The sequence below is a fragment of the Xenia sp. Carnegie-2017 genome, unplaced genomic scaffold (assembly GCF_021976095.1).
Source record: "Xenia sp. Carnegie-2017 unplaced genomic scaffold, XeniaSp_v1 HiC_scaffold_42, whole genome shotgun sequence".
NCBI lineage: Eukaryota > Metazoa > Cnidaria > Anthozoa > Malacalcyonacea > Xeniidae > Xenia > Xenia sp. Carnegie-2017.
In genome coordinates, this window is record NW_025813507.1 from 302,852 (window position 1) to 328,098 (window position 25,247).

Consider the following 25,247-nt stretch of genomic DNA (forward strand, 5'->3'; position numbering starts at 1 on the left):
TAAGATCTTGTCAGTAGATAATAGTGCTGCAGTGTTATGTATCTCCTTTCTCCTATTTTCATTCATTCAAAGTCGGATGGCCTTTCTAAACCGTGTTTGAATCTCACATATCTCACATATCAGTACGAGTACAGTGGGAGTGCTTTCTCGAATAAGTCGCTTTTTTGTCAGAAATATTCAGTTTGATTCCCCAATCTTTCTGTAAATTGTCAATATGACATATTCCGATGCGCAACAAATCAGTATGGGAGTTAAAGCTGAAAAAATCTGTTTCTCTTAGTGGACAAACGACTTGAGACAACATAACGACCAATTTACACAATATTTCGAAAGCGATATTTTCACCCGTATTTCAATTATAACTGTCCAATATGGTTTCGAAACACTTGAAATAAAGATTTGTTTCCAATAAAACTTCATCGGAAGAGTTTGAAAACAATGAGAAGAAGTAAATTGCGAAAAACATCAATTCCCCTATAGTGACTCTATGTTTTTTGCCCGGTTCCCACGCCATCTTGGATTTATCATGGATGTCACGCAATATGGCGGCTCGTCAGCATTGAGTTCTATTATAACTAGAGCGGATAACTTTACTGGGGCGAGGATGCCAAAAAAATAGCGGCCAAAGGACGTATTTCCGCTGAAATGATCGCTTTGCAGAAAAATAATATTCTCGACCTCCCCCTGGTGTCTATAGTAAATAAAAAGAGTTTTTCAAAAACAAACACGATATCACAGAATATGGATATCGTTAGTTCCATATTCTGTGACGATATCTTTTTTGGCATTTCTTTTATAATGCCAACACTTCAATCGTTCAATTGTTGGATGTCGTAGTTTCCACAAAAAGGAACATATCGCTTCTCACAGGTGAGGTAGTTGTTTGCACTTGAAAAGCCATAAAATACATATTAAAGATCGTATTCTTTAAGACTGACTTGAACGCCAAATATACTGATGTTTTCCTGTTTTTGTTTATAAAATTCTGCATACTTTTCTGTCATTTGTTAATGCATGAAATCGTAACTTTACCCATTTATTTGCAAAATAGTTTCCCTAAAGCAAAAAAGACCCTGCACACATTTTGCTCTGTGAGTAAGTATCAAAAAGAAATGATCAGCCCCAACGGTACCCATGATTTGGAGCAGAGCTTGTTATGTTCTATTTGCTGACAACATGCAGGGAAGATCAAGGAGTAAAGATGACTGGAAGATGTTATTGACCAGGCAGAGTCTTAAAAAATGATAATGCTGTAAAGATAATTGATTTATTGTCTGCCCTATCCAGAGTTATTTAATTTAATCATGGTCAAATTCTATGGATGGAGACAATGGACTAATATCTAATGCACTATACTGAAGCATTAAAGATTCAGTGATGAAACTTTAAAGTTACTGTACTGTATATTTCTTATATATTTCTTATATTTCTTTAAGAAAAATTTGAGCTTATTTACCTATTAGAGTACAGAATGGAGATTTATCATATGCATTATTGCTGCTTTTTTAAAGAAAAGTTTTTCACTTTTCAAAGCTTGTCTACAAATTTTTTGCTTCTTATTTCTTTTCATGAGATTGATGATATAGAGGTAAAATAATACAATAATATTCTAATTTAAAAGTACACTATAGGTATGTAATTCATTTGGTTTTATTGCCTTGCTATGACATATCTACTTGCACTTCATCATTCTTGTATGAACAAAACACCAGATGTGGATACTCAGAGAACAAAATGCACTACCAACTGCTTATGAAATTTATTATTGAGGTGAAAACTGTGTTAATCATTCAAATTATAGTGCACTTTTATTGCAAATATAGGAAAAACAAAACAAAGTGAAAAAGAAAGGTAGAAGTATTAAAACTACAAATGAATTATAAACACCATTGGAAGCATAAGTGTTTTGATGATTATTTGCATTTTGCCCAATTCATATATCAATACAACAAAATCAAAATGTGCTACAACTTTACAAGTATTTGATGCAGTTGCACTTCAGAACATCACAAAAAGGTGACTTAAAGTAATTTCTATACAATATTGTTTGTTTTCATTTACCAAACCTATGCAGACTTGAGTCTTTTTGAAATTTCATATTTAACTCAATTACAGAAAATCCGTAAATATCCAGAGATTTAATATGTACTTTTTTAAAGAAACAAGTAAAAATCCTACAATTGTGGCGAAAAAAGCCATTGCCCATTGCATGAAAAGAAGCAAAATAACAATGATAACAAATAAGCTGACTTCTCTCTCGTGAACCGTGGAGATGAACTAAGATATACTTTTTTGTATTGACTAAAGAGTTTAATCGATCAAACAAGTTTGACGCTGGTAAGAAAACGACGCACATCTGCATTCATACATGTGTAGCCGACATATAGGTCTTTCGTCGATAGTTATAAATGCATCCTCGTAGGAGCAGATAACTGACAACCACAGTTGACTCGCTGTTATGAATTTAAGGTTTTTACCTTGATTTTCATCAAAAAATTGCTTGCCGAATCCCAAATACCCACATACATTTTCCTCACTCTTTCCTCAGGAGGGAGTGGGAATTGGGAAATTTTCGGAAAAGCGGTCAATTTCGGTAAATCTCAGCGGCAAAGGACGAAATCCGCCATTTTTTTGTCATCATCAGATATCTAAGGCCGCGCTTGAGATAGCCGCTCCAGTTATTATAGAACTCAATGCTCGTCAGTAATCTAGACCATTGAGCTCTATAAGACCTGGAGGGCAAAGGGGCCTGGACCCCGTGGTCAAAAACATGGCGGTAATGGCGGATTTTGGTGGTCAAAACTTCCACTTTAAAAATTTTTTTCAATATTCACTCCCTCCTGATTTCTAATACTGTTTGTATGAACGAAAACAAGTGAGAAAAAAAAACCAATTACGATACCGACAGCATATCATGTGAAAATAATGCTTCAGCATTGCGTGAAAAACACAGTACACACACATCAAAATAAAGAAGATCGACGGTAGAGAAACGCATATTGTGGATGTAACATTTAAGTTATTTTATGACATTTTAGCCTTTTAAAAGTGAAAATCAAACGGCATTCTTTAATAGACCTGTCAATCTCGTCAAACTTATACAATATTTCATGCTTCTGTGTGTTTGACTGTTTGTAAACAGTTTGGTGCAACTATTTTTCTTGCTTCAAATGGATAAATCTGTGTAAAAATGATCCTAAGGAAGCAAGAAAATGTTTGGTCCAGTCCTACGACATAAGTCAACTGAAAGTTTACCATGGATAAGTATCATAAGTGTATTGTCATTACCTGATAAATCTAATGAAAACTCATAAAGAAAGTATGTTGAACTAGAAGAGCTAAAAAGAAAAAATTCAAAACACCATGACACTGTTGCTTGGTAATTTGTATTTTGTAAACAGCTTGGCAGAATCTTGGATCTATTACTGAACAGAACTACATTAATTTTCCATTGAAATTACAAACTTGGAAACTAAAGTGCATTGGTTTCTCTGACAAAAACACTCTGTCTATCGCTGCATGAAGGCAAAATAGTTATTTGACAGTGTAGGTGAAGAAATTTATCAAGTTCTGTAGATATTATTGTGCATTATTTACAGTTTTTTGGAATTGTGTAATATATGTCATGAACAAGATATAATTTTTCAAAAATGCTAACCCCTTCAAGCACTACTACTCTTCTGTTTTGCTTAAACAACTTACAGCTACCAGTACTAATTATTTATATGTACAAACTAACATTTGGGAATTAAATGATAAACAACTTGTTAAATCTTTGTATTTTACATCAAGCCTTTGAATTAGTTCCTTTTATCTCTTGGTGAAAAAATATTAATGAAAGACTTACCAATCAAGTTTCTCGAAAATAGTATTTTGTACAAAGAAACTAAATAATTGGAAAGGTCACATGTTGAAGACAGACTTTGCTTCTTTGACTAGGTTGCTTGACCATGAGCAAATTTAAATTTGTTTACAATTTGTTTAGAGAATTCTTTTTATTGATTTCTACTAATTCTTCATAAGACACAAAGAATTTCTTTGCCATCTACTTTTGCTTCTTCTACATTCAACTTCATTGTAACCAATGCATCTGATGTGAATTTGTGGATCACCTGGAATCATACCAAGTATGGATTTAATGAGATGAGACAATAATATGTTTAATTTTTCATGCATATTAATGATATAATCATAAGCTACTGTTGAACAAAAATTTCAAGGTAGAAACAAATCTTAGCACATTGTTCAACACACTACTTTCATCTTGGTTTTGAAGTAGTAACCTGTTTACTATAACAATAAATACTTCATTTACAGAAACGCTGAGTAGTACTTTAAAATTGTTTGCATAAATCCAACTTTCCAATCTCATTATAATTGTCTACACCATACAGTCAGTCAAATTGAGCAAGCAAACAGTTTAATAGTTATTTTTATTATACAACATATTCATAGTTCTCGTTAATTTTGCATGGCACTGCATTCAATTTCAACACAACTCTGTTGTAAACTTTCACTTCATCTTTTCAAAAAAAGAACATGAACAAATTATGCCCCATTTTTGGGAGGTAAACTCAATTCAAATCAGGAGAGTTTAGCTTGATGCCTTGATCATGATACAAGATGGATGCAAAACTCGATAAATATTGACAGCTTCGCCACGTCTGGCGAGCGATTAAGTGAAGAACAAACAAGACTGGACCAAAATAACTTTAAATTAAAACTTAGTAGTAGAAACACTCTTCAAGTATCGTGTTAAAAACAAAATAGTAAAACTAATACTGTGCTACTTACCGGAGTCAAGAAATGTTCCCTTTTCTGTCGCTATTTCAGCATCTGCAAACCACAAAAGTTGGCAGTTTAATAAATAAAATTTTAAAAAAGTGTTTATGTGAGGAAAATAAATAGTTTTGATATTTTCTATACTCGCAATCGTGGTGGTCAAATCAGGGTGGGCGACAAAAATTTTATTTCATGAGCCCGCGTCTCTCCGCTGACTTTGACCACCAAAATCCGCCATGTTTTTGACCACGCGGCCGAGCGCTAATAATCTATACTAATTTTGTTGACGTTTCCCCTCCAGTTATTATAGAACTCAATGATCTAGACCTACTACCTTACTTGTATTAAAATTCGCGCAGTACTAGAATTCGCGCAGCGCTGAGTGCGCGAATTTTAGTACTGCGCGAAATATAATCCGCGCGAAAAGCTTTTTAGTGTAATATGAGACATTCATTGTTGGTTATGCAAATCAGTTGTTTTATTAACGCATATACATATTGACATATGTTTTTAGTTGTCCTGGTAACATTAAAAATCAAAAATGTCTTCATTTTCATCCTGTACAATTTCAGTCGGGATATTCTCAGGTTCTACGTAGTAATCCGTCACGAATGCCTGCATTTTGCTGTATATCCTAAAACTTGCATTGTTCTGCATGACTGTTAGGGTAATAGGAATCTCCAAGCCTCCATGTGGTAATGGGGATCGACGAAATTTGATGTCACACACACATGCTTCTATATTGCCCCCATATTCAAAAAAGAAATTGCAAAATCGGGAACTTGTCAAATCGTACAATAAGGAACGAAAAGAGCGCACTGAACTCGAACAATTCCAAGAAAATATCGTGGAGCAAAAACTTTGTTACCAGAGAACATCGATGAGAAAATTATCGCTATGATCAAGAGCACGAGAACGGCCGGTTGTGTTGTCAATTACAACATTGCTTTTTCCATAGCGAAGGGGATAGTACTGGCTAATGATCGGTCTTTGTTGAAAGAAAACGGAGGAACCCTAGAATTCCACTATACATGGTGCCAGTCAATTTTCAGAAGATTGGGTTTCAGTAAACGTAGAGCAACAACTGCAAAACAACCCGTATCACCTGGCTTCTTAAAAGAAATTCGCTTCACGTTTCATCGTTCTATTAAGGAAGTGGTTACCGCTTATGACGTTCCCTACGATCTCATTATAAACATTGTTCCAGATTTAGGAAAATATCTTTTCTCAGTTAGTACAACGGCAAAACAAGGATACTCAGTTGAATTTAAACAACACACTTGCTTGATACTTGATCAAAATGGAACTATATCTGGATCAGGAAGAATGATGAATAACATGTATGTTCTTGATGTTAAAGAAGAACAGAATGATTCGAATCATGCGAATGTTTCTACAAGTGATACTAGCGAAGAAATATGGCATCAATGATATGGCCATCTAAGCCTAAAGAATTTACGTCTACTTCGAGATCAAAAATTGGTTAAAGGTCTTAATTTTCAATCCGATGATCACTTTGAAGTTTGTGAAGGATGTGCACAAGGAAAGCAGATACGAGCAACCTTTCCTCGAGAACCTGCAACGCTTGCTCAAGATATACTTGATCTTGTCCATAGCGATGTTTGTGGACCGATGGAAGAAACAAGTCTTTGTGGAAATAAATATTTTACAACATTTATTGATGATAAATCAAGGTACACAACAGTCTACTTTTAAAGAGAAAGGATGAAGCTTTTGAGAAATTCAAAGAGTTTGAAGCAATGATGACCACTCTCACTAACAAGAAAATTAAAGTACTTCAATCAGACAACGGTGGTGAGTACACTTGTCACATGTTTGAAAAATATCTAAAGGACAAGGGAATTCAGCATCAGTTTAGTGTTCCAAGAACGCCACAGCAGAACGGAGTTTCTGAAAGAAAGAACAGAACCATTCAAGAAGCTGCACGATCTATGCTGAAAAACGCAAAACTACAAAAGAAGTTTTGGGCTGAAGCAGTTCATACTGCAGTCAACTTAAGAAATCGAAGTCCTACTGTATCTGTGAACGGAGTTACACCTTACGAATGTTTCCAGTCTAAAAAAATAATGTTTCGCATCTGAGAATTTTAGGTTGCACGGCTTACATGGACGTTCCTAAGGAAACAAGGCAAAATGGGACTCCAAAACCAAGAAATGCACATTTGTTGGGTACAGCCTCAAAAGTAAAGTTTATCGACTATACGTTGTTTCAACTGGTAAAATTCACATATGAAGAGACGTATTATTTGACGAAAGCTCATTTGATCGACGAAAGAAATCTACAATAGTCAAAAATAGATATAATAAAGATATTTTGACCGAAAAACAGAATGATGAACTATTAGAAGACAATGAAAACATGAAGTCAATGAAGAAATGTAAGATAGTTCCACAACAGTATGATAGATGAACAGCAACAGCCACCACGATCAGCACGAATACACAAATCTCCCAATAGACATGGTGTGATGATCACAGGTAATTGATGACAGAACAATTTCGCTAGCATTGATGATGAATCTACCCTTCACGATAAATCACTCAATATTAAAACAAAAAGGACGTTGCAAGAAATGGCAGGAAACAGTAGAAAACACGGACTTCTGCCACTCAAGCAGAAAGGCATGGAACCTCTTGAAAAAACCTGACCCAGATAAACGCCCGCAAACAACACAGGAGGCACCGATTAACGTTGAAGATATCGCAAAACAAATAAAACAGCGTAGCACCCATTCAACTAATCTACCAGGGGAAAACAGACCGGTGTCACCCTAAATTCAGATTTCCATAAGAATTCCACGTTACCCACACGGAAAATCATTGGTCAAATGAAACGAAAGCAATTGAATTAGTCAATCGCATTCTTATCCCCTGTATTAAGCAAATTAGAGAAGAGCTTGGTTTTCGCGCAACAAAACAATGGGTTTTGATCGCCGATGTTTTTAAAGCACATTGGACGGATGCCGTAAAGAAGATCATTTTCGACAATAATGGGAAGATGATACCTGTTCCCAATAATATGACATCATACCTGCAGCCCTTAGATTTAACGGTCAATCGCTCTTTCAAAGCTTTCCTTCGAAACCAGGCGCAAACTTGGTATTCAGAGCAAGTCCAAGCCCAAATAGAGAAAGGTATTCAACCTGATAAAGTTTCTGTTGATTTGAGAATTAGCGTGCTCAAACCACTTCACGCAAAATGGATAGTGCAGTTCTATGATTACATGCAATCGAACAAGGACATTGTCGTCAAAGGTTGGCAACGATCAGGTGTGAGCGCCGCATTGGAGGAAGTTCCGAGGAACCACAACGAAAAGAGGATCCATTTGAACTGTATCTAAACTTTTGTTTGACTTATAAAGTATATTGTTAGGCAACATCATTTATTACATTTTTTAGTTCTTGTTGGGATAGTGAACTCACGCTTTATTTTGAAGCCATTTTTGAGGCCACCCAATCGCTTTTTTGATGAATATTGAGGTATTTCTTCATAAAGAAAGCTCAATATAAATGCGTTAGTTATTAATAGTTCTTTTGAACAAACCAAAAAGAACAAGCACATAAAACTACTTGCGCGAATTTAAAGCTGCGCGAATAATTGTCAACAAAGTGCGCGAAATTAAATCGCGCGAATTTAAAGCTGAGCGAAAATGAGTACGACTCGAATTTTAATACAAGTAAGGTATATCTTTGGTTTACACTGATCTGTTTAAACTCCGCTTCAGTTTTGCGGATGTTATGTCTCTTGCTGTCAAAATTCGTTAGTTGTTTGTGAACTAATGACGTCATTTCTCGTTTACGTATTGCTAGATGTTTATATCTCTAGCCATAGGTGATAATAAACAATGACTTGTAAAATCTACTGCAAATTTTTCATAAAGAGCTTTTGAAAACGTATAATGTTCACTATTTTCAATTATGCGCCACAACGCGGGACGAATTGAAGAGAATTGTTTTGTAAAATGTAGCGAAATATTAACTGTTAGTTGTTTAAGTAATGCTTCTTACCACTCCGTTTTTGCTTGACTATGTTTTGAAAGTGCGGTCGTATCACTCTAGAAAAGGAAATTTTCAAACAATTTTGCTTCGGTGCAGTTTAAACGCAGCCCGGTTCTCACTGTTTTTTGCGCCAATTTTAGACCGATCCAGAGTAGTGTAAACATACTCTTAGGTAACGTATTAGCTAATATCGTAGCAGGTTAAATTTTCTTTGTATTTTTTTTGTGAAAGGCATTGAAATTGGATCGTGACTAAAACACCACACGAGTACATACAGTACATACGAGTACATACGAGTAACATACGAGTACATACGAGTGACATACGAGTACATAGTAATATACATACATAGTGACATACGACTCTTTTCTGGTCAACAAATGAGAAACAACACAATTTCTTCAATACATTGATATTTGCGTTTATTTTTCCTTGTATTTGTGTGGACTTTTGGGCAACCATTTGATGGATTTAAATGCTGAAAAGGTATTTTACTTTCATACTACATTCATTTGTATGTTTTAGTTGAATTTGTTATAGATATTTTGTCGATGCGATTTGCCAGTATTTGAGCGCTTTTTGACACACTTTCACCTAGGAAATACATATTTATGAAAGCGATTAAATAAACAACGTATAAATAATGCTTTAAAAACGTGCTATGTGAAATAAATGTACATTATATATATTTGAATTAAATGAGAGTTGCACTGTGTTACGTATGTATATCATATTATGCGTACAATTTCAGCTTTCTTTTAATGTTTTTAAAGTTCTAGCTGATATAATTCAGTCTTTTAACTGCAAAATCAGTATCTTAAAGACCAAAATGAATGTATAATCGCTTTCATAAATATGTATTTCCTAGGTGAAAGTGTGTCAAAAAGCGCTCAAATACTGGCAAATCGCATCGACAAAATATCTATAACAAATTCAACTAAAACATACAAATAAATGTAGTATGAAAGTAAAATACCTTTTCAGCATTTAAATCCATCAAATGGTTGCCCCAAAGTCCACACAAATACAAGGAAAAATAAACGCAAATATCAATGTATTGAAGAAATTGTGTAGTTTCTCATTTGTTGACCAGAAAATAGTCGTATGTCACTCGTATGTACTCGTATGTTACTCGTATGTACTTGTATGTTACTCGTATGTACTCGTATGTCACTCGTATGTACTCGTATGTTACTCGTATGTACTCGTATGTACTCGTATGTACTCGTGTGGTGTTTTAGTCACGATCTTGAAATTGTTCAATGTGAGAAACACTAAATAGACTAAATCTTTCAAGTTAATAAGCTTTTTCTCCGAAAGGTTACTCCTTTAAAGAAAATGAGGATGTCGTGATGAGCGAATTTGTTATAGTGTAAACGAAGCCTTAATTTTATGTTCACTTTGATCTAATTGCACAACATGGCCGCTTTGACGTCCCATGCCAAAACTCGAAAATCATGATATGCCTTATTAATTTCCTTCTAAATTTATTGGTTTTTTTACGATTATGTGATGCATATAAATAGTGTTTTCATCGGTCGCCATGTTGTGGAAAATCCCATTTATTAAAACCAATGTACGTACATTAATTTCATGTGCTGTTGTGCATTGGCGTTTTGATTTAACCCCCAATATGGCCGCTTTGACGTCGCCTGCAAACACACCATACGTACGTAAATATGTACCCCTTCAACAATCGATCTTCTGATGGCCTTCAGTAAATGACAAGTGACAACGTACTTCTAATTTTGTCAAACTGTATTGATAATCCATCAAAGCGTATACTTTTTTTTAACCAATTCATCTCATTCATCATCTCTTAATTGTTTACACTTTAACCAAAATTGTTGTCGTACATTATAAGATTCTTAATCGTTTATATTGTTTCGTTTCAATCAACCACAGGCTTTAAGAAAACAATAACTTTCGCCCACGCTGGCTCGCATTATGTATTCTTTTGTATCTGACCTCCAACATGGCAGCTATGTGTTGCTTTGATAACTATTTGTATTGACTGTGTGTGTATGATTTAGAGCATGATCACGTGTGTTGTATGGGATTTAGAGTTCCGAGCATTAGATGGAACACACGTGATCATGCTCTAACCCTTCTTCAAGAACACTCGTGATCATGCTCTAACCATTATATAAAGAACACACGTGACCATGCCCTAACCCCTATTTAATACACACACGTGATCTTGCTCTAACCCTTACATAGAACGTCAAAATACTAGATGCCGACTGGCTGAGTGGCTTTGGCCATGTTCTAATTATATTTGTATGGTTTAGGTATAGCAACAATCGTCTTAAAGAATACCGTCGTCGCAAAAAAGTTTTAGAATGGTAAATATTGCTTGATGGCGTGGATTAGATATCATTATTGCATAACTCTTCTTAAAATATTTATTAATCTAATGCCTATCTGAGCTGTTTTATGGAATTAAAATCTTCTAATAAATGAAGCAAACGCTTGAAGCAAAGTGTATATTGTAGCTATACGTGAAGTAATGTAGATATTTAGTGTTTTTATTAATTCTTCGATCATAAGAAGGAAATTGTTGTAGCGGGGTTTGCACAAAAACAAGCAATTTGGAAAAGTTCCACATTTCACATAAATATGTTACGTAGTATAGAATGATGTGCTATTTATATTCATAAATTGTTTTTCTCGTTATTGTGTTAAGTAAGCTGTTAACAGCTAGCTATATTGATTCTCTTGGTAAATGTGTTGACTCACTATCAAGATCCTGCTTGTGACGTCACCTCTCCTTTTTTCATGATTTTCCATACATCAGTTAAAATTTGGCGTTGTTTTAGTCCTGGCATGAAAGTTTCAGAGCATTTCATGATAGATTTCTTTAGAAAATACTAATGTATTGTTTTCGCGTTGAGTGAACGTTGCACTACCGATTAAAATACGCGGGCTGGGTACGCCACTGACGTCAGCATTGCTAATTAATCTTCCCATGCGAATAAAAATTTCGTCTTTCCAGTTCAATTATCAACAGTCGCATTTGCTTACATGTTGTAAATAATTTCACGAACGAAGTTTGTGAGGGAGGGGTGTGTAGCGGACTAAACTCAAAATATCGCACCCTAAATATATTATGTACCCCTCAAAAAAAATTTTTCCCCAAAAAAAACAGGAAAAGAATTTTGTGCGATACGTATGTTTTTCACTCGAAATGATCAATTTTCACACATGTTATTTCTAAAATTTTATTTCAAATTTTATTTATTTCTATGAATTCAGCTTCATTTCAGAGTTTCTAAGATCGTATTGTGTACTACGCATCGAGAAAAAACTCTGTACATAATATGGAGTATGGCCTTTAGGAGTTTTAAATACTGACCTAATTCTTAATTTTTTCCGCCTAAGCGAGACGTTATCTAATTGTAAGAAGTTCAGTAACGCACCTCATTTGTGTCACAACCAGCTCTGTTTATAAATCGAACTGCTCGGTTCTGTAGTTTTTGTAATTTTGTGCTTAGCGTTTCACCAAGCCCATCCCAAACCGAGCAGCAATAGTCAAAATAAGGCTAGATTAGTGCATGATAAATTTGGATAGCTGTATTCATTGGAGTATAAGCCACCATACGTTTTAATGCTCCTATAGACTAAGCAATTTTTTTGCCTCGCTGTGTTTTGACACATTTTAATGTACAAATTCCAAGTGTTCAAAGTATAAAACTGCACGAACTAAGATTGCCGTTTGATAGCACATATTTTGAAAGACACCGAATCAGTACTGGAGATGTTTCTTAAATTAAATTAGCAAATGGTCTAGGAACGTTTATCTTCTCAGTCTGCTGTTATCAGTGTTAAAAATAAAAGGTAAAAAGAGAAAAAAGCAACAATGGCCCAAAAACTCAACTCTTGTATTCAAAAAGCTCACTCACACTCACTGAGTGTGAAAAAGAAGTTGCAGTCAATGGCATTCTCATTTCTCCATCGATGGCTCGATTTTTGCTAAAATATTTGAAATCAAGCAATCTGTGAAAAGAAAACACCGTCTTCGAACTGATGTGAAGTTTACTTTGAAGCTTGCCTCGGTGCCAAGACTTTCTGAAAAAAATGCAATTGACGATGAAAAAAATTACATTTCTCGATGAAAGCAAACTGTTCCGCTTTCATTTTTCCATCCATTAACTCGTTTACGTTATTATCCTCGCAATTTAGCACTTACGCTTGTTAAGTGAAAACTTTTGAAGTTTTGATTCTTTTGAATACTTTTATCGTTTATACACCGTGTACAGACAACATGGTTAATGGTTAATAGCTTATAGTAAATTAATAAATGTATTCAGTATACTTTACTTATTACTAGACAGGTTGACACTGTAGCAACATGTAATAAGTGTTAAAAAAGAAAATATTTAAATAAATATTAATCTGGTGTCGCCAGATGGCCAATAGCGAGTGTGATATTTGTTTGTGATTTTTTTTGCTTGAAACATTTTTTTAAATTTCAACACTCTAGGTTTTTACTGCACCCCAAAATCAAGACCATTATTTTGTCTGTCACCAGCTAACATCACTGAAATTTTTAGCTCCTCCCGCGAGTGAAAAATTTTAAAATCTGTGCTTGAAAAATTTAATCATCTTTGCTTATTAGTTTGAACAGGTGCATGTGCTTACGATGACTTCAATATGTTATCAAAATTTAATTTCATTGTCATACTTTTGCAATGGTTACTAAGTAATGTTTTTCTAACGTTGTGATATCATGATCGTCCAGGTTAATAAAGTCCTGAGAAGGACTGTTTTTGTTGTTGTTGACTGACGTTTCGACAACCTTAGCGGTAGTCATCTTCAGAGTCAAATGAGGAGTAAACGTCAGGTTAGCCGTATTTGTTGTCTGGTTCTTACGTCATTGTATTGTGTGTACAGGAAATGTGCAGGAAATGTGTATTGTCATTGTGGATTAGTGTGAAGTGAAAAATTTTATTTTTAGTTGTGATGTGTGATTTAGGTGTGACGTTTTTAGTTGTAGTGTGTGTGTGGGTGTCAATTGTGTATTGTCATTGTGAATTAGTTTGAAGTGTAATGTTTTTAGTTGATCGTTTGTTTGTATTGTGAATAGGTCGTTTGTAAGGTGCCGGTAATTGCTGTGATCTGTTCAGGGGGGTTTGTTCCAAGTTGGTATACCAACTTTCTAATGTAAGCCGTTGTCCTCTATACGTGACAACAACTTGACAAAAGACGAACAACAAGCACTCAAACGACTAAAACACGACAACAACATCGTCATTTTACCAGCAGACAAAGGACGCGTGACTGTGGTCATGGACAGGAATGATTACTTTAACAAAATGGACGCACTTGTTAACGACAGACAAACGTACGAACAACTCAAACGAGACCCAACACCATCGCTAGTACGCAAACTTAACAGCAAGATCTTCTCTATGAGAAAATCTAACATTATATCTGAACGTATTTACTATCGACTCAGATGTTCAGTACCACGACCACCCAGACTATACGGACTACCAAAACTTCACAAACCACAAATACCCATGCGACCAATTGTATCATTCTCTGGTTCGCCTACTTACGAACTTTCAAAGTACTTGACTAACATACTGCAACCACTTACAAACAAATCAAAACACAAGCTACAATCCACTGAAACTTTCATTAAAAAACTGTGCACTATACAAATACCGGACAACTATATACTAGTGTCTTTTGATGTGAAATCACTGTTCACCAGTATTCCACTTAATCTGGCACTTACTTGTACAAAAACCCTCATTACAAACACCACGGACGTACTGCCATTACCGACAGAAGACATTATGGAGTTACTAGAGCTCTGCCTCACCTCGACTTACTTCCAATACAAAGGAACACACTACAAACAATTACATGGGACAGCAATGGGCTCGCCCGTTTCTGTTGTAGTTGCTGAAATTGTAATGCAATCTATAGAGGAACGGGCACTCATGACTTACAAACATGCACTACCTTTTTGGTTTCGCTACGTAGATGACACAATCACAGCACTACATGCAGACGAGATTGATGACTTCCATACTCACATCAACAAACAGAACAGCCACATACAATTTACCAAAGATGTCGAAGAAAACGGAACTCTTCCTTTTCTCGACTGTTTGGTAAAACATGACAATCAAAAACTAGGAACAACAGTTTATCGCAAGCCAACACATACTGACCGACTACTAGACCAATCATCTTACAACCCTACATCACACAAAGCCACCACAATCAGAACATTAACAAGACGTGCACAAATCATATGTGATTCACCGGACGCTCTACAAAACGAAAACAACTATCTCAAACGTGTTTTGACAAAACAACTATAACTCTGACTTTATCAAACGCAACACTTACAAACCCAACGAACCCAACGAAACGAACAACTCAGTGACAAAAGCAACGATACCTTACATCAAAGGTACGTCTGAGACTATCTCGCGTATCTTACGACCATACAACATACGTGTCGCACATAAACCAATCACAACGTTACGACAAGTACTAACGAACATAAAGGACAAAGAACAACCCAACGAACGACAAGGTGCAGTTTACAAAATAAACTGCTCCGACTGCCACGCCTCCTATATCGGGGAAACTGGCAGGAACTTAAACATAAGACTAACTGAGCACAAACGAGCTACTAAGAAACAAGACAAAACTAATCACATTGCCGAACATCACCGAATCACAAAGCACAACATTGACTGGGACTCGGTAAATGCATCACTTACAGTACTGACTATAGACAACGGCTTACATTAGAAAGTTGGTATACCAACTTGGAACAAACCCCCCTGAACAGATCACAGCAATTACCGGCACCTTACAAACGACTTATTCACAATACAAACAAACGATCAACTAAAAACATTACACTTCAAACTAATTCACAATGACAATACACAATTGACACCCACACACACACTACAACTAAAAACGTCACACCTAAATCACACATCACAACTAAAAATAAAATTTTTCACTTCACACTAATCCACAATGACAATACACATTTCCTGCACATTTCCTGTACACACAATACAATGACGTAAGAACCAGACAACAAATACGGCTAACCTTACGTTTACTCCTCATTTGACTCTGAAGATGACTACCGCTAAGGTTGTCGAAACGTCAGTCAACAACAACAAAAACAGTCCTTCTCAGGACTTTATTAACCTGGACGATCATCATATACAAACATATAACGATACTCCCGGGTTCAAACCATTTACTTTGTTGTGATATCATTTCTAAATTTTTCGCTGCAATTTTATTTTACATTGCGTGTTAAGATTTTTTAACCACGGTGTACGTAGTCAGCCAAATTGGCTTTTCAATGATAATTTCTTTTCCATGCATGCATGCGGACGTCTGCATCATCTTTACATTATCGCTGTTTGCTAATTTATTCATACTAACGTCTAAGTTTGATAACAATGGGCGGAAAGGCAACATTCAACACATGATAAGAATAATTTTGCACGATTTGATTGATTTTTCTCAGTTTTCTCCTTTGATTAAAACTTGATCGAGTTTCGTTGTTTATGAACATGGAAACCTTTGTAGTTAAAACCCAGTAGTTCAAAAGAATGGAAATACATGGCTAGATCAGTTTGGTATGTCTTGAAATAGATTTCTATGTACAACATTATTGTCAAAATAAATTAATATTCGCAGCAATCGCATGACAAGTCAATTGTAGCTGTGATCTTATTTTCAATTGCTTCAAATATATAAAAAATTTATTCAATTTTCACGCAAGAGTAGCAGGATGTGTCCGTTTGTATTGTATAGTGTTCACATAAACAGACCGTCTTTCAGTAAAATAATGCATCTTCCAAATTGCGTTAATTATTTCAAAGGTTAATACGTTTAATGAGTCACCTTGCAAAAGACGAAAATTTACTTGCCAGGAAAAAGTTTCAATCAAAATAGTATTATAGAGTTTGAGTTCGAGCAAAGCGAGATGCTCTTGTAAAAAATGCCTTCTGCACTTTGGATGTTTATATGTTTATAGTCGTTAAAGTGGTTATATCACGAATTTTAGCCCCCCTTTTTTATGAGCTTAATTGAAAATTTGGATTATTTGAAGAACTATGACATGTCGCTGGACTTAAACAGATAAATATAAGTTGCTTAATTTTGCCTCCAAAGTCGGGTACTATTTGCGAATTTTTTACGACGCCATATTGATACTTGTGACGTAGATAGTTGAACACGTCTGTTTCCGTCAATATAATATTATATTATAGAAGGTGATTTTGTTGTCTTTTTTCTTGTCTTAAAAACAAATAATGACAGTATTTTCAATAAAATATTAAAAAACAAGTTGTCCGGAAGGTATGGCCTCAAATCAGTGCTCAGATAATTCGAATTCGATGTCTGAATGCGTATCTGATTCGAGCTCGGAATCCGTGGGTTATGTCGAGCATTTAAACGACTTCGCATATGACGATGAACCGCTAGCAGGAGATGGTGATGAAGTGCATACTGCAGATGATCCCGATGGAATTCTCCCTGCGACATTAGAACAACGAAGTGATGGCGTAATTCCACTTGGTGAATGGTAAGTTGTTGTTTTCTCCTGTTTGTAATATACATAAAGTTACTTTATAAACCAGAATGCTCCCACGTTTCAGGTGTAATTGTCAATGCTGTCATACCGATTTGTTAGAAGGCGCATTAGAGTACAGATGCTGTAAGGAAATTGGACCAGCTTTGCAGAAAATGACATTCGATGGCAGCATTGAGAAAATATCATGCATAACACAGCATGCCAAATTTGGGCCTTTAGTTCATGAGGCTGTCCTTGAAAACGTCGGGCCACTATTGAGAGATAGGAATGGACGTGCTTATCGCCGCCAAGCATCACAATCATTAAATATGTAAGATTGTAAATTGTATGAGAAACAATGTTATAATCAACATTGTTTCATCAACAATAATTAGTCCAACCTTTTTATTTACTTCAGGTACTTGAGAGCTGAGGCATACAGATGGTTGATGCGATGGTTTTGTGGGTCTATGGGATGGGAGAATACTCGGCCTTTACCTGCTTGTGTTTACCACTTTATTCGGAAAGCATATCCAAGTGGTAGCACAACAGGTTACATACCATCAGAGGGGCGATGATGAAATAGTCTTCTAACTTGTGCACTGTAGAAACTGTTGACCTTCTTTGCTGAGTTTGGAATGGTCAGGAAATATGCCTAGATGAAAACCAAATAGGAGATACATGGATGCACTACATAAGTTGACATGCTGTTTAGAGGTTTGAAACAAGAGTAAACAATAAAAACAAATTGGTGCAACTACTGAGAGGTTAAGCTGAAAGAATTAAATGAAAGAATATCTTTTCTTCAATGGCAGTCTGGGAAAAAAGACAAAAGAAAAAATATATGGAATTGAATCATAGCATAAATGTAAAAATGGAAAATAGCAAGCCGTTCAAATGGTGAATCGTTTGCTTCCCCAGTGCAGACTTAAACATGCTCAGCTTCATCACTAGTAGATGGTACTTCCTCATTGAGAGAACATGTTTCCTTCAGCGATGGCTTATGGAGAGTATGTCGAATAATCTACAAAACGTATATCGAATTTACATATGACAAAAGAAAAATTAACATAAACAAGCGTAAACTTACTTGTCTTCGCTTTCGATCGATTATTTCGTCCTGTAATGGTTCAGGAATCCCAGCCACGTCAATGGTTGGGATAGCATCTTTCTTCATCCTTCTTTTGAGCTTGACTTACACGCTCAAATTAAGGTCAAAACAAGAATCTTCAAAATGCGCAGAACACAGACACGAGGTAGAGGAAGCCTCAAAACCCGGTCTATGTTTACGCACAAAATTTACCCATTTTCTATGTCTTTGCGGCTCTGTTTCTTTTTTAGGAAACAGATACATCGACATTACTTCGGTTTTTGAATCATTGGCGCAACTAATTTGATTAGGTCCGCCAGCAACACAGCGTTTTCCTCCGCGTTTCTTATTAAGATTACTATTAGAATACGCCATGTTGATATATGTGTTCAACTTTCTACGTCACAAGTCGTTAGCATACCGATCAAAAAGTTCGCAAAAAAAAATGCTGAAAATCGTGACTTTGAACGTCCGTAAAATCACTTTCACCAACCCAATTTCAATTATAATTGCAGATTTAAAATCACTGAAACAAGGTCTTTCAATTTAGCTAATAAAAAGGGGGGCTAAAATTCGTGATATAACCACTTTAAAGGGGTGATTCTCCCGTCACGTCTGTGACATTTACCCTGTAATTCTATTGTTCATCCTGGTTTCAATCGTCTACAATAGTTACGATATTACAAACTATTTGATGCAGCTATTTTGTTTGTAGAGACGTAGAGTAATGCTGAAAACATATGATGGTATAGTTCTTGTTGTTTTTGGCTTGTTTGTTTTTATTGGGAATTTGAAAAATACAAGATATTACAATAAATAACAACAAAACAATGACTATAGTTAACCAAAATAGTAGAGATACGAACGCCATTTTAAAGCTACATATTATTGACAGAAGTTTGACAGACAACTACAAAAATACATCATAACATTTCTTGAGAAAAAAGGCACGTTGCTGTCAATTTCGATTACAAGAACATTCAGTTTACGCAGATCAGGTACAGGACAAATTGACATTAAAAACAGAGCGTAATAAGTTAGAGTAGTATTCACCAACATATACAGCATTTAAATTGGCGTAAAGAAGAAAATGAATTGGCGTGAAACAATCAGCTACAAAAGCAATTGTGCTGCGTCATGTGTGGGAATTAGCTGCAAAACTGGCGTTTTCTTTTCTATGAGTACCACATAGTTAAAAGTTTTTCATTGTATAATGGAAACGGAAATACTATTTTTTGAAACCATCAAAGAGTGTAGACGTGGAGACATGCTATGCTTTTATAGACTCTAAATACTGCGTGTTTTGTCATAATCAGTTGCATAAAAGCATGCAAGACCTTTAAGTTATTATTACAGTTGACTGACAAATTTATGATTTTTTCGGAACGCCCTGTTAGTTTACTTCCAACTTCACACATGCTTCAATTCTGTTCAAACCACATTTGTCGTAATTTGTGGTAACTATAGCGCTGTAGTTCTTTCTACGAAGATAAATTTCACAATTCCTGGTCACAAATTTTCAAATGACAATATGCATATAACTTTCGTAAAAAATATAGTTGAATTATGTTGGACAGTGATGATGTCGGAATATGTTGCAAAAGATGAATAAAATATGATTCTTTTTCATTCCTCTGATACAATAAGTTAACCAATGATAAAACGCTCTCAAGAAGATTCGGATTGCGGTTTGTGACAAATTCACACAGACCAAGAAAATTGTATTGCATGCAAATTTGCAACTAATTGCAAACTTAGGAATTTGCTGTTCCTCTGATAAAGAATGGTAAAACATCGTCTTCGATATCTTTACTGACCTGCCGTTTTTATCAAAAAACCGTCTGAAAAGTGGCTAAAAAAGATTAGGTTACATTCTTTTAATTGTAATACTTTGTTTTGCTGAGACGGTGAACGATGATCGCCTGGCTGAAACTGTTTTCATTTTCAAAGAACAAAATAAATGTCTGTTGAGGTAAATATGAGAACTTCATAGAGAAACGAACTCTTTCTTTGTTTCTGCATTGTCATATTTTATTCATAGCATATCTCAACCCGCTTTTGCGGTTTACGAGTTGGTGGGAATCGAAATGACGTACATTATAGCATTCATTGCATTCCACCATGGCATATTATTGATTAACAATGTTGAATGAATCATAATAAAATATATTGCTAACTCTAATCATCACCAAATGATATAATTCTGAATGATTGTTAACTTCACAAAATCATAATTCTCGTGGAAACGTTATGCGAAAACAACATGTAATTGTAGGTGTATGTCAACGTGTTTATAACTATCTTTAATAAACCTTGCTAACTTCCAGTGCATGCCCTCGTGTATGCCAACATGACGTGACGTTAATCTATTTCCTGGACTCAGTGGGCGTGTGTGAGAACACATGCATAAATCAACATTCAACAGATTACTTTAATAAATCACACAAATTGATGTGAAATTCAGAATTTTTTTATGTTTGAGTACAAACTATAGAATCTCTACGATGATTACTGGTAGAAATATAAAAGAAACTGGAATAACATTGTGTATACTAATCTGTGGTTTTAATGAGTGGTATCATTAATGGTGCGCTCTCTATTTAAGATTTGGTGTATGTTAAATGTCATTTACGAGGGATCTTGTTATCATAGATACAATCTACAGTCAATCCTTGTCTCTGCGTAAACTTCATGTTAGCATAATTTATTTGTTTATTCTGTTTTTCGTGAAACTAAATGACATTACCTTATTTATACCTTTTTGAGGATTTAGGTAACGAATTTTTCATACACCATATATCTGTATAGATTGTTAGTAATTCTGAATAGCGTATTACATTAAAAACGAGCTATCCACATCGTTAACATCAACTCACATCCATAGGTAATCATATGTCTGATCCAAGCTCTCTCAGCCTGCACTATTAAAGGTGGAATTAACAGACTTGTACCCTATTTGGTAGAACCTTCATATCATAATAGAATCAAATAATGCCGATGGAATTTGTAAACAAGATCGTTAGCAATTCATATATAATCGGTGCTTGGAAATGACCGGACATGTGAACGTGTGACGGAATGCAAAATGCAAGAAGAATTAAATTCCTGCATTACTCTTTGAATTCAATATTCTTTACATTATAGATTGCGTAGAACTACAGCAATAAATCTATGTTGTATACTTCAACGCATTAAATATCTAGCAGTGTGAAAAAGTGCAGCAGTGGGAAAATCAAAATGTTCTGTATGCTTGTGTAGAATAATTTGCACCCAAACTGGAACTCATCATTGTTCATCATTATTATCAGTATTCCAGAAATTTTACGGAGGATTTATATAAAAAAATATATCACACTACAGTCTGCTGTCAGTCTGAGTCCTGTTTCTTTATCGTCAAAGATCAATGTGTTTTGTTCCAGTTCTATGTGGAGCTGCAGCAAAAGTATTGCAGCAGACTATAGATATTAAACTGTCGTCTCTAAACCATTCTTCAATAGCACCTTCAAATAGTGCTGCTAAATAGGAAAGCTCTTAGATTTATATAGGCTGTAGAATATATAAACAAAAGTTACGAAACATTGTTGTTCATTTTCTTCTGCAGTGCACGGAACAAATAAATCAGATTATGCTTTTTACGTTTCAACGGGTACAAAAAAGGTAAGAACGCGAGGGTTAAGGACAAGCAGATCGTTGGAATTTTTGTTGCCTGACTGACATGATATGCTTGTATAAGTGACAGACTTGGCAAATGTTATCGCTTTCATTTATATTTGTTTTAAACAATGTGAGCAACTGAAGAATTAGCATACCAAAGTTGCCTCTTGTTATCAGAAAAACATTCATCATGCCGTATATTAGCGTTTAAAGCTTGTTCTTTCTTTCGCTAAATTGCTACGTACATGATCGCGATGATCTAGCTGTTAAACTTATTCTCACATTTCTTTGTTTGCATTTCACAGTTGCAAAGACTTTTTTCCAATCCATATGTTATTTCTGGCATGAGAAGCTGAACAGGAATCTGAAATATAGGATTTCAATCAAGCGCAAATTGATAACATATCTTCCCACTAATCTAATTACGTCTGCGAGGAGTGCACTGTAAACAAGTCGAAGTGCATTGTATTGACGAAGGCGTACTCTGAGGATATTTCATCAAAATGGCGTCAAGGAGTCATGTCATTCTCTTCGTGTTCCAGTGGTCGTTAGCATTTTTTGGCATTGTTGGCAATCTGTGGGTAATTTTAGCAATATCACGATACAACGCAATAAAGAAAACGTCAAATAAAATACTTTTCATTAATTTAGCAATTGCGGACTTGGGAGTGCTTGTAATCCGCAACGCATTTTATTTTCTATCCATATCTACTCACGATGAATGGCATCCTAGCGAAATTGCATGCAAACTATTTCTACCACTTTCGTACATGTTCATGCCAGCCTCCGCTCTTACTTTGGCAGTAATCTGGTACTCCCGATGTAAAGCTATTGCCAACATCCGTCAACTGAATGAAATATGTATCAGGAGTGCCTGGCTCAGCGTCACTGCCATTTGGTTGTTCGTTATTTTATTCTATCCTGCTATTGAAGTGCCCATGCGCCGTGTGTCGCCTACATCTCATAAATGCGAGTTGAATGTCTCTGAATCCGTGTCTAACATACTTTATGCTCTAGAGGATTCTTATTTCCTTATTGCATTTATTGCAATCATTGTTTGGTTTGTACGGATGAGGCACGTACTCATTGGCTTCTCCAAGGTGCTTAATAATGATATAGTTGTCAAAAGGTGAGAAATTTAGCAGATTAGTAGAATATTTATTAGGTGCGCTCTATGGAAGATATTAATTCACTGCTTATAACTTGTGAACAATACTGATTTGTCAACTAATATTGCATCACATTTTTTTAATTTCTCAAGTCTGCGTCATTCAAGGTTTATTTTCAAATTGTGAACAATACAATTAGCAAGTGACCATTAAGCGTTGTGTATGACCTTTGATACCTTTGTAAGTTTAAAAAATGTTTTCCTAAATAGACAACACCGTACAAGATATGCTGAAAGGTGATGCATTCATGGAAGTGCTTAGCAATAATAGACATCTCTAGGCAATTTTGATATTGTTTGTTGCACAAAATATAGCATGTATTTCAAAAAAGTTTAAATTATCTAAAGTATCTTGTCAATAAGACATGCATGATGATAAAAACCCGAAGATTTGGAAACTAAGATTTTGATACTGCAATCTTCCCTTCATCATCATTTGTTACTCTTTAAAGATGAAGAAGATAATAGTTGATGAAAACAATGTTATAGCTATAGACACTGCAGTTTATTGTCTACAGAATTATAAATATGCTACGTCTTTTTTAAAAACTCCTTTGATTGTAACAACTGAATACTGTTTCTTTAATTACTTTGTTATGCGCAGTAACCTTTAACCTTTGCGCATTTAAGTAAGCTTTAGTCGAGACGATTACGTTTTCCGGACTTCGTTTTTAGCAACATTTGTACGTGTTGACTTTATGTTTTGCTCGGTAGCTTTGGCTGTCAAAATATTAAGTCGCCGCTCGCAAACAACTTCTAAAAAAATAGTCACAGAAATTGAAACTTTGCACCATTTGAGATTGCTTGGTGTTATATGTTTTAGATTGCTGAAAAACAAGAAAGCTTTGAAAATGCTATGGCCAGTTGTAATTGTGTTATTTGTGTCTATGCTTCCCCTTGCTGTTTGCCGTACTTGGATATGGATCAAAGGGTACGAAAGTGTACCTTATCTTTTTAAACACATCGTCGATATACTTTTGGTTGGGAACAGCGCGTGTAATCCATACATATACATCATTGTGTCAACTGAGTTTCGAGAGAAATTTTTGCGAATGCCGTGCATAAAACTGATTCGCAAGCGATACTTTCAGGAAAAATCTTCTCGCTCAGATTGCCAACAGCGGAAATGGTGGTACAAGAATCTTCATCCAACCAATGTTCAAGACAACAACTGGATGTAAATTGTCTTGAAATATGTATAAGCATTAGCAAAAATAATCCTTTATATATTATAAAACTGAACAGATTCGAAATCACTCTCAACTTCGCAAAGGCAACTCCAGTTGCAAAGTTTTTGATTGATAAACATTTGTTTATACTTAAAATAGAAAATCAATTAGAAACAATTGAACTTTAAGTTTTTATTATAAAGTGGAAAAAGGGAGGGAGGTGATATTTTTTCCAACAAATGAGAAATGGCTTCAACAAAAATACTTTGTTAAAATACTATAAGTTCGTTCATATATAAAGCGTTAAATAGGTAATTTACTCAAACTTATGTCCAAAATTTCGGAAAATTTCATCATGTGAAATGCTTTCAAAGTACAATCTTGCATTTCTTCAATAAGTCGCTGCTTACATCAGATACATGCTTAGTTTAGCTATATCAGTTTACCTTATCTTGCATGCGGGCTGCTCGAATTTGCAGCTAAGAGACAATTAATGAGACTTAAATAGACTTTCATTTGGAATTTTTTATTTTTTAATCATAACTAAACCAATCATTAGAAATGACTTTGCAATTTAGCAAAATAAATTTTTCGAGTTACATCAACATTGGAAAGGAGATAAAATCATGGCGTCACCAGGCCACTGGTTTTGGTCATCTCATGTAAATCTTACAACATATTAGTATTTTTCATTTCTTTAGAAATCACTTGCTTATTTTCACCTTTTCACATTTAACAATTTGTAAAGAATGTTTTAAAGCCAAAATTTTATAAAATTGATTGTTGAGAAAATA

At 35.1% G+C, this 25,247-nt stretch overlaps 2 protein-coding genes and 1 long non-coding RNA gene across 6 annotated transcripts in view; all 3 read left to right on the forward strand.

The window, feature by feature from the left end:
* LOC124456090 (probable ethanolamine kinase) overlaps positions 1-11,434 on the forward strand; it is a 35,006-nt gene extending 23,572 nt beyond the window's left edge. For 2 of the 4 annotated variants that reach the window (XM_047006624.1, XM_047006623.1), the window contains one exon: positions 11,092-11,434. In XM_047006624.1, the coding sequence (XP_046862580.1) occupies positions 11,092-11,149 (58 nt within the window). In that variant the 3' untranslated portion in view covers positions 11,150-11,434. The remainder of the gene's footprint in view (positions 1-11,091) is intronic. The other 2 variants (XM_047006626.1, XM_047006627.1) reach the window with 1 other exon arrangement.
* Positions 29-8,666, forward strand: LOC124456094. The gene is made up of 3 exons (XR_006952098.1): positions 29-38; positions 4,318-4,329; positions 8,359-8,666. It is a non-coding gene; the product is annotated as an uncharacterized LOC124456094 (long non-coding RNA).
* Positions 11,435-22,329: 10,895 nt separating the features above from the next.
* LOC124456125 (opsin-3-like) lies at positions 22,330-25,247 on the forward strand. The gene is made up of 2 exons (XM_047006659.1): positions 22,330-23,245; positions 23,919-25,247. The coding sequence occupies exons 1-2, from the start codon at positions 22,620-22,622 to the stop codon at positions 24,463-24,465; spliced, it is 1,173 nt and encodes a 390-aa protein (XP_046862615.1). The 5' UTR covers positions 22,330-22,619; the 3' UTR covers positions 24,466-25,247.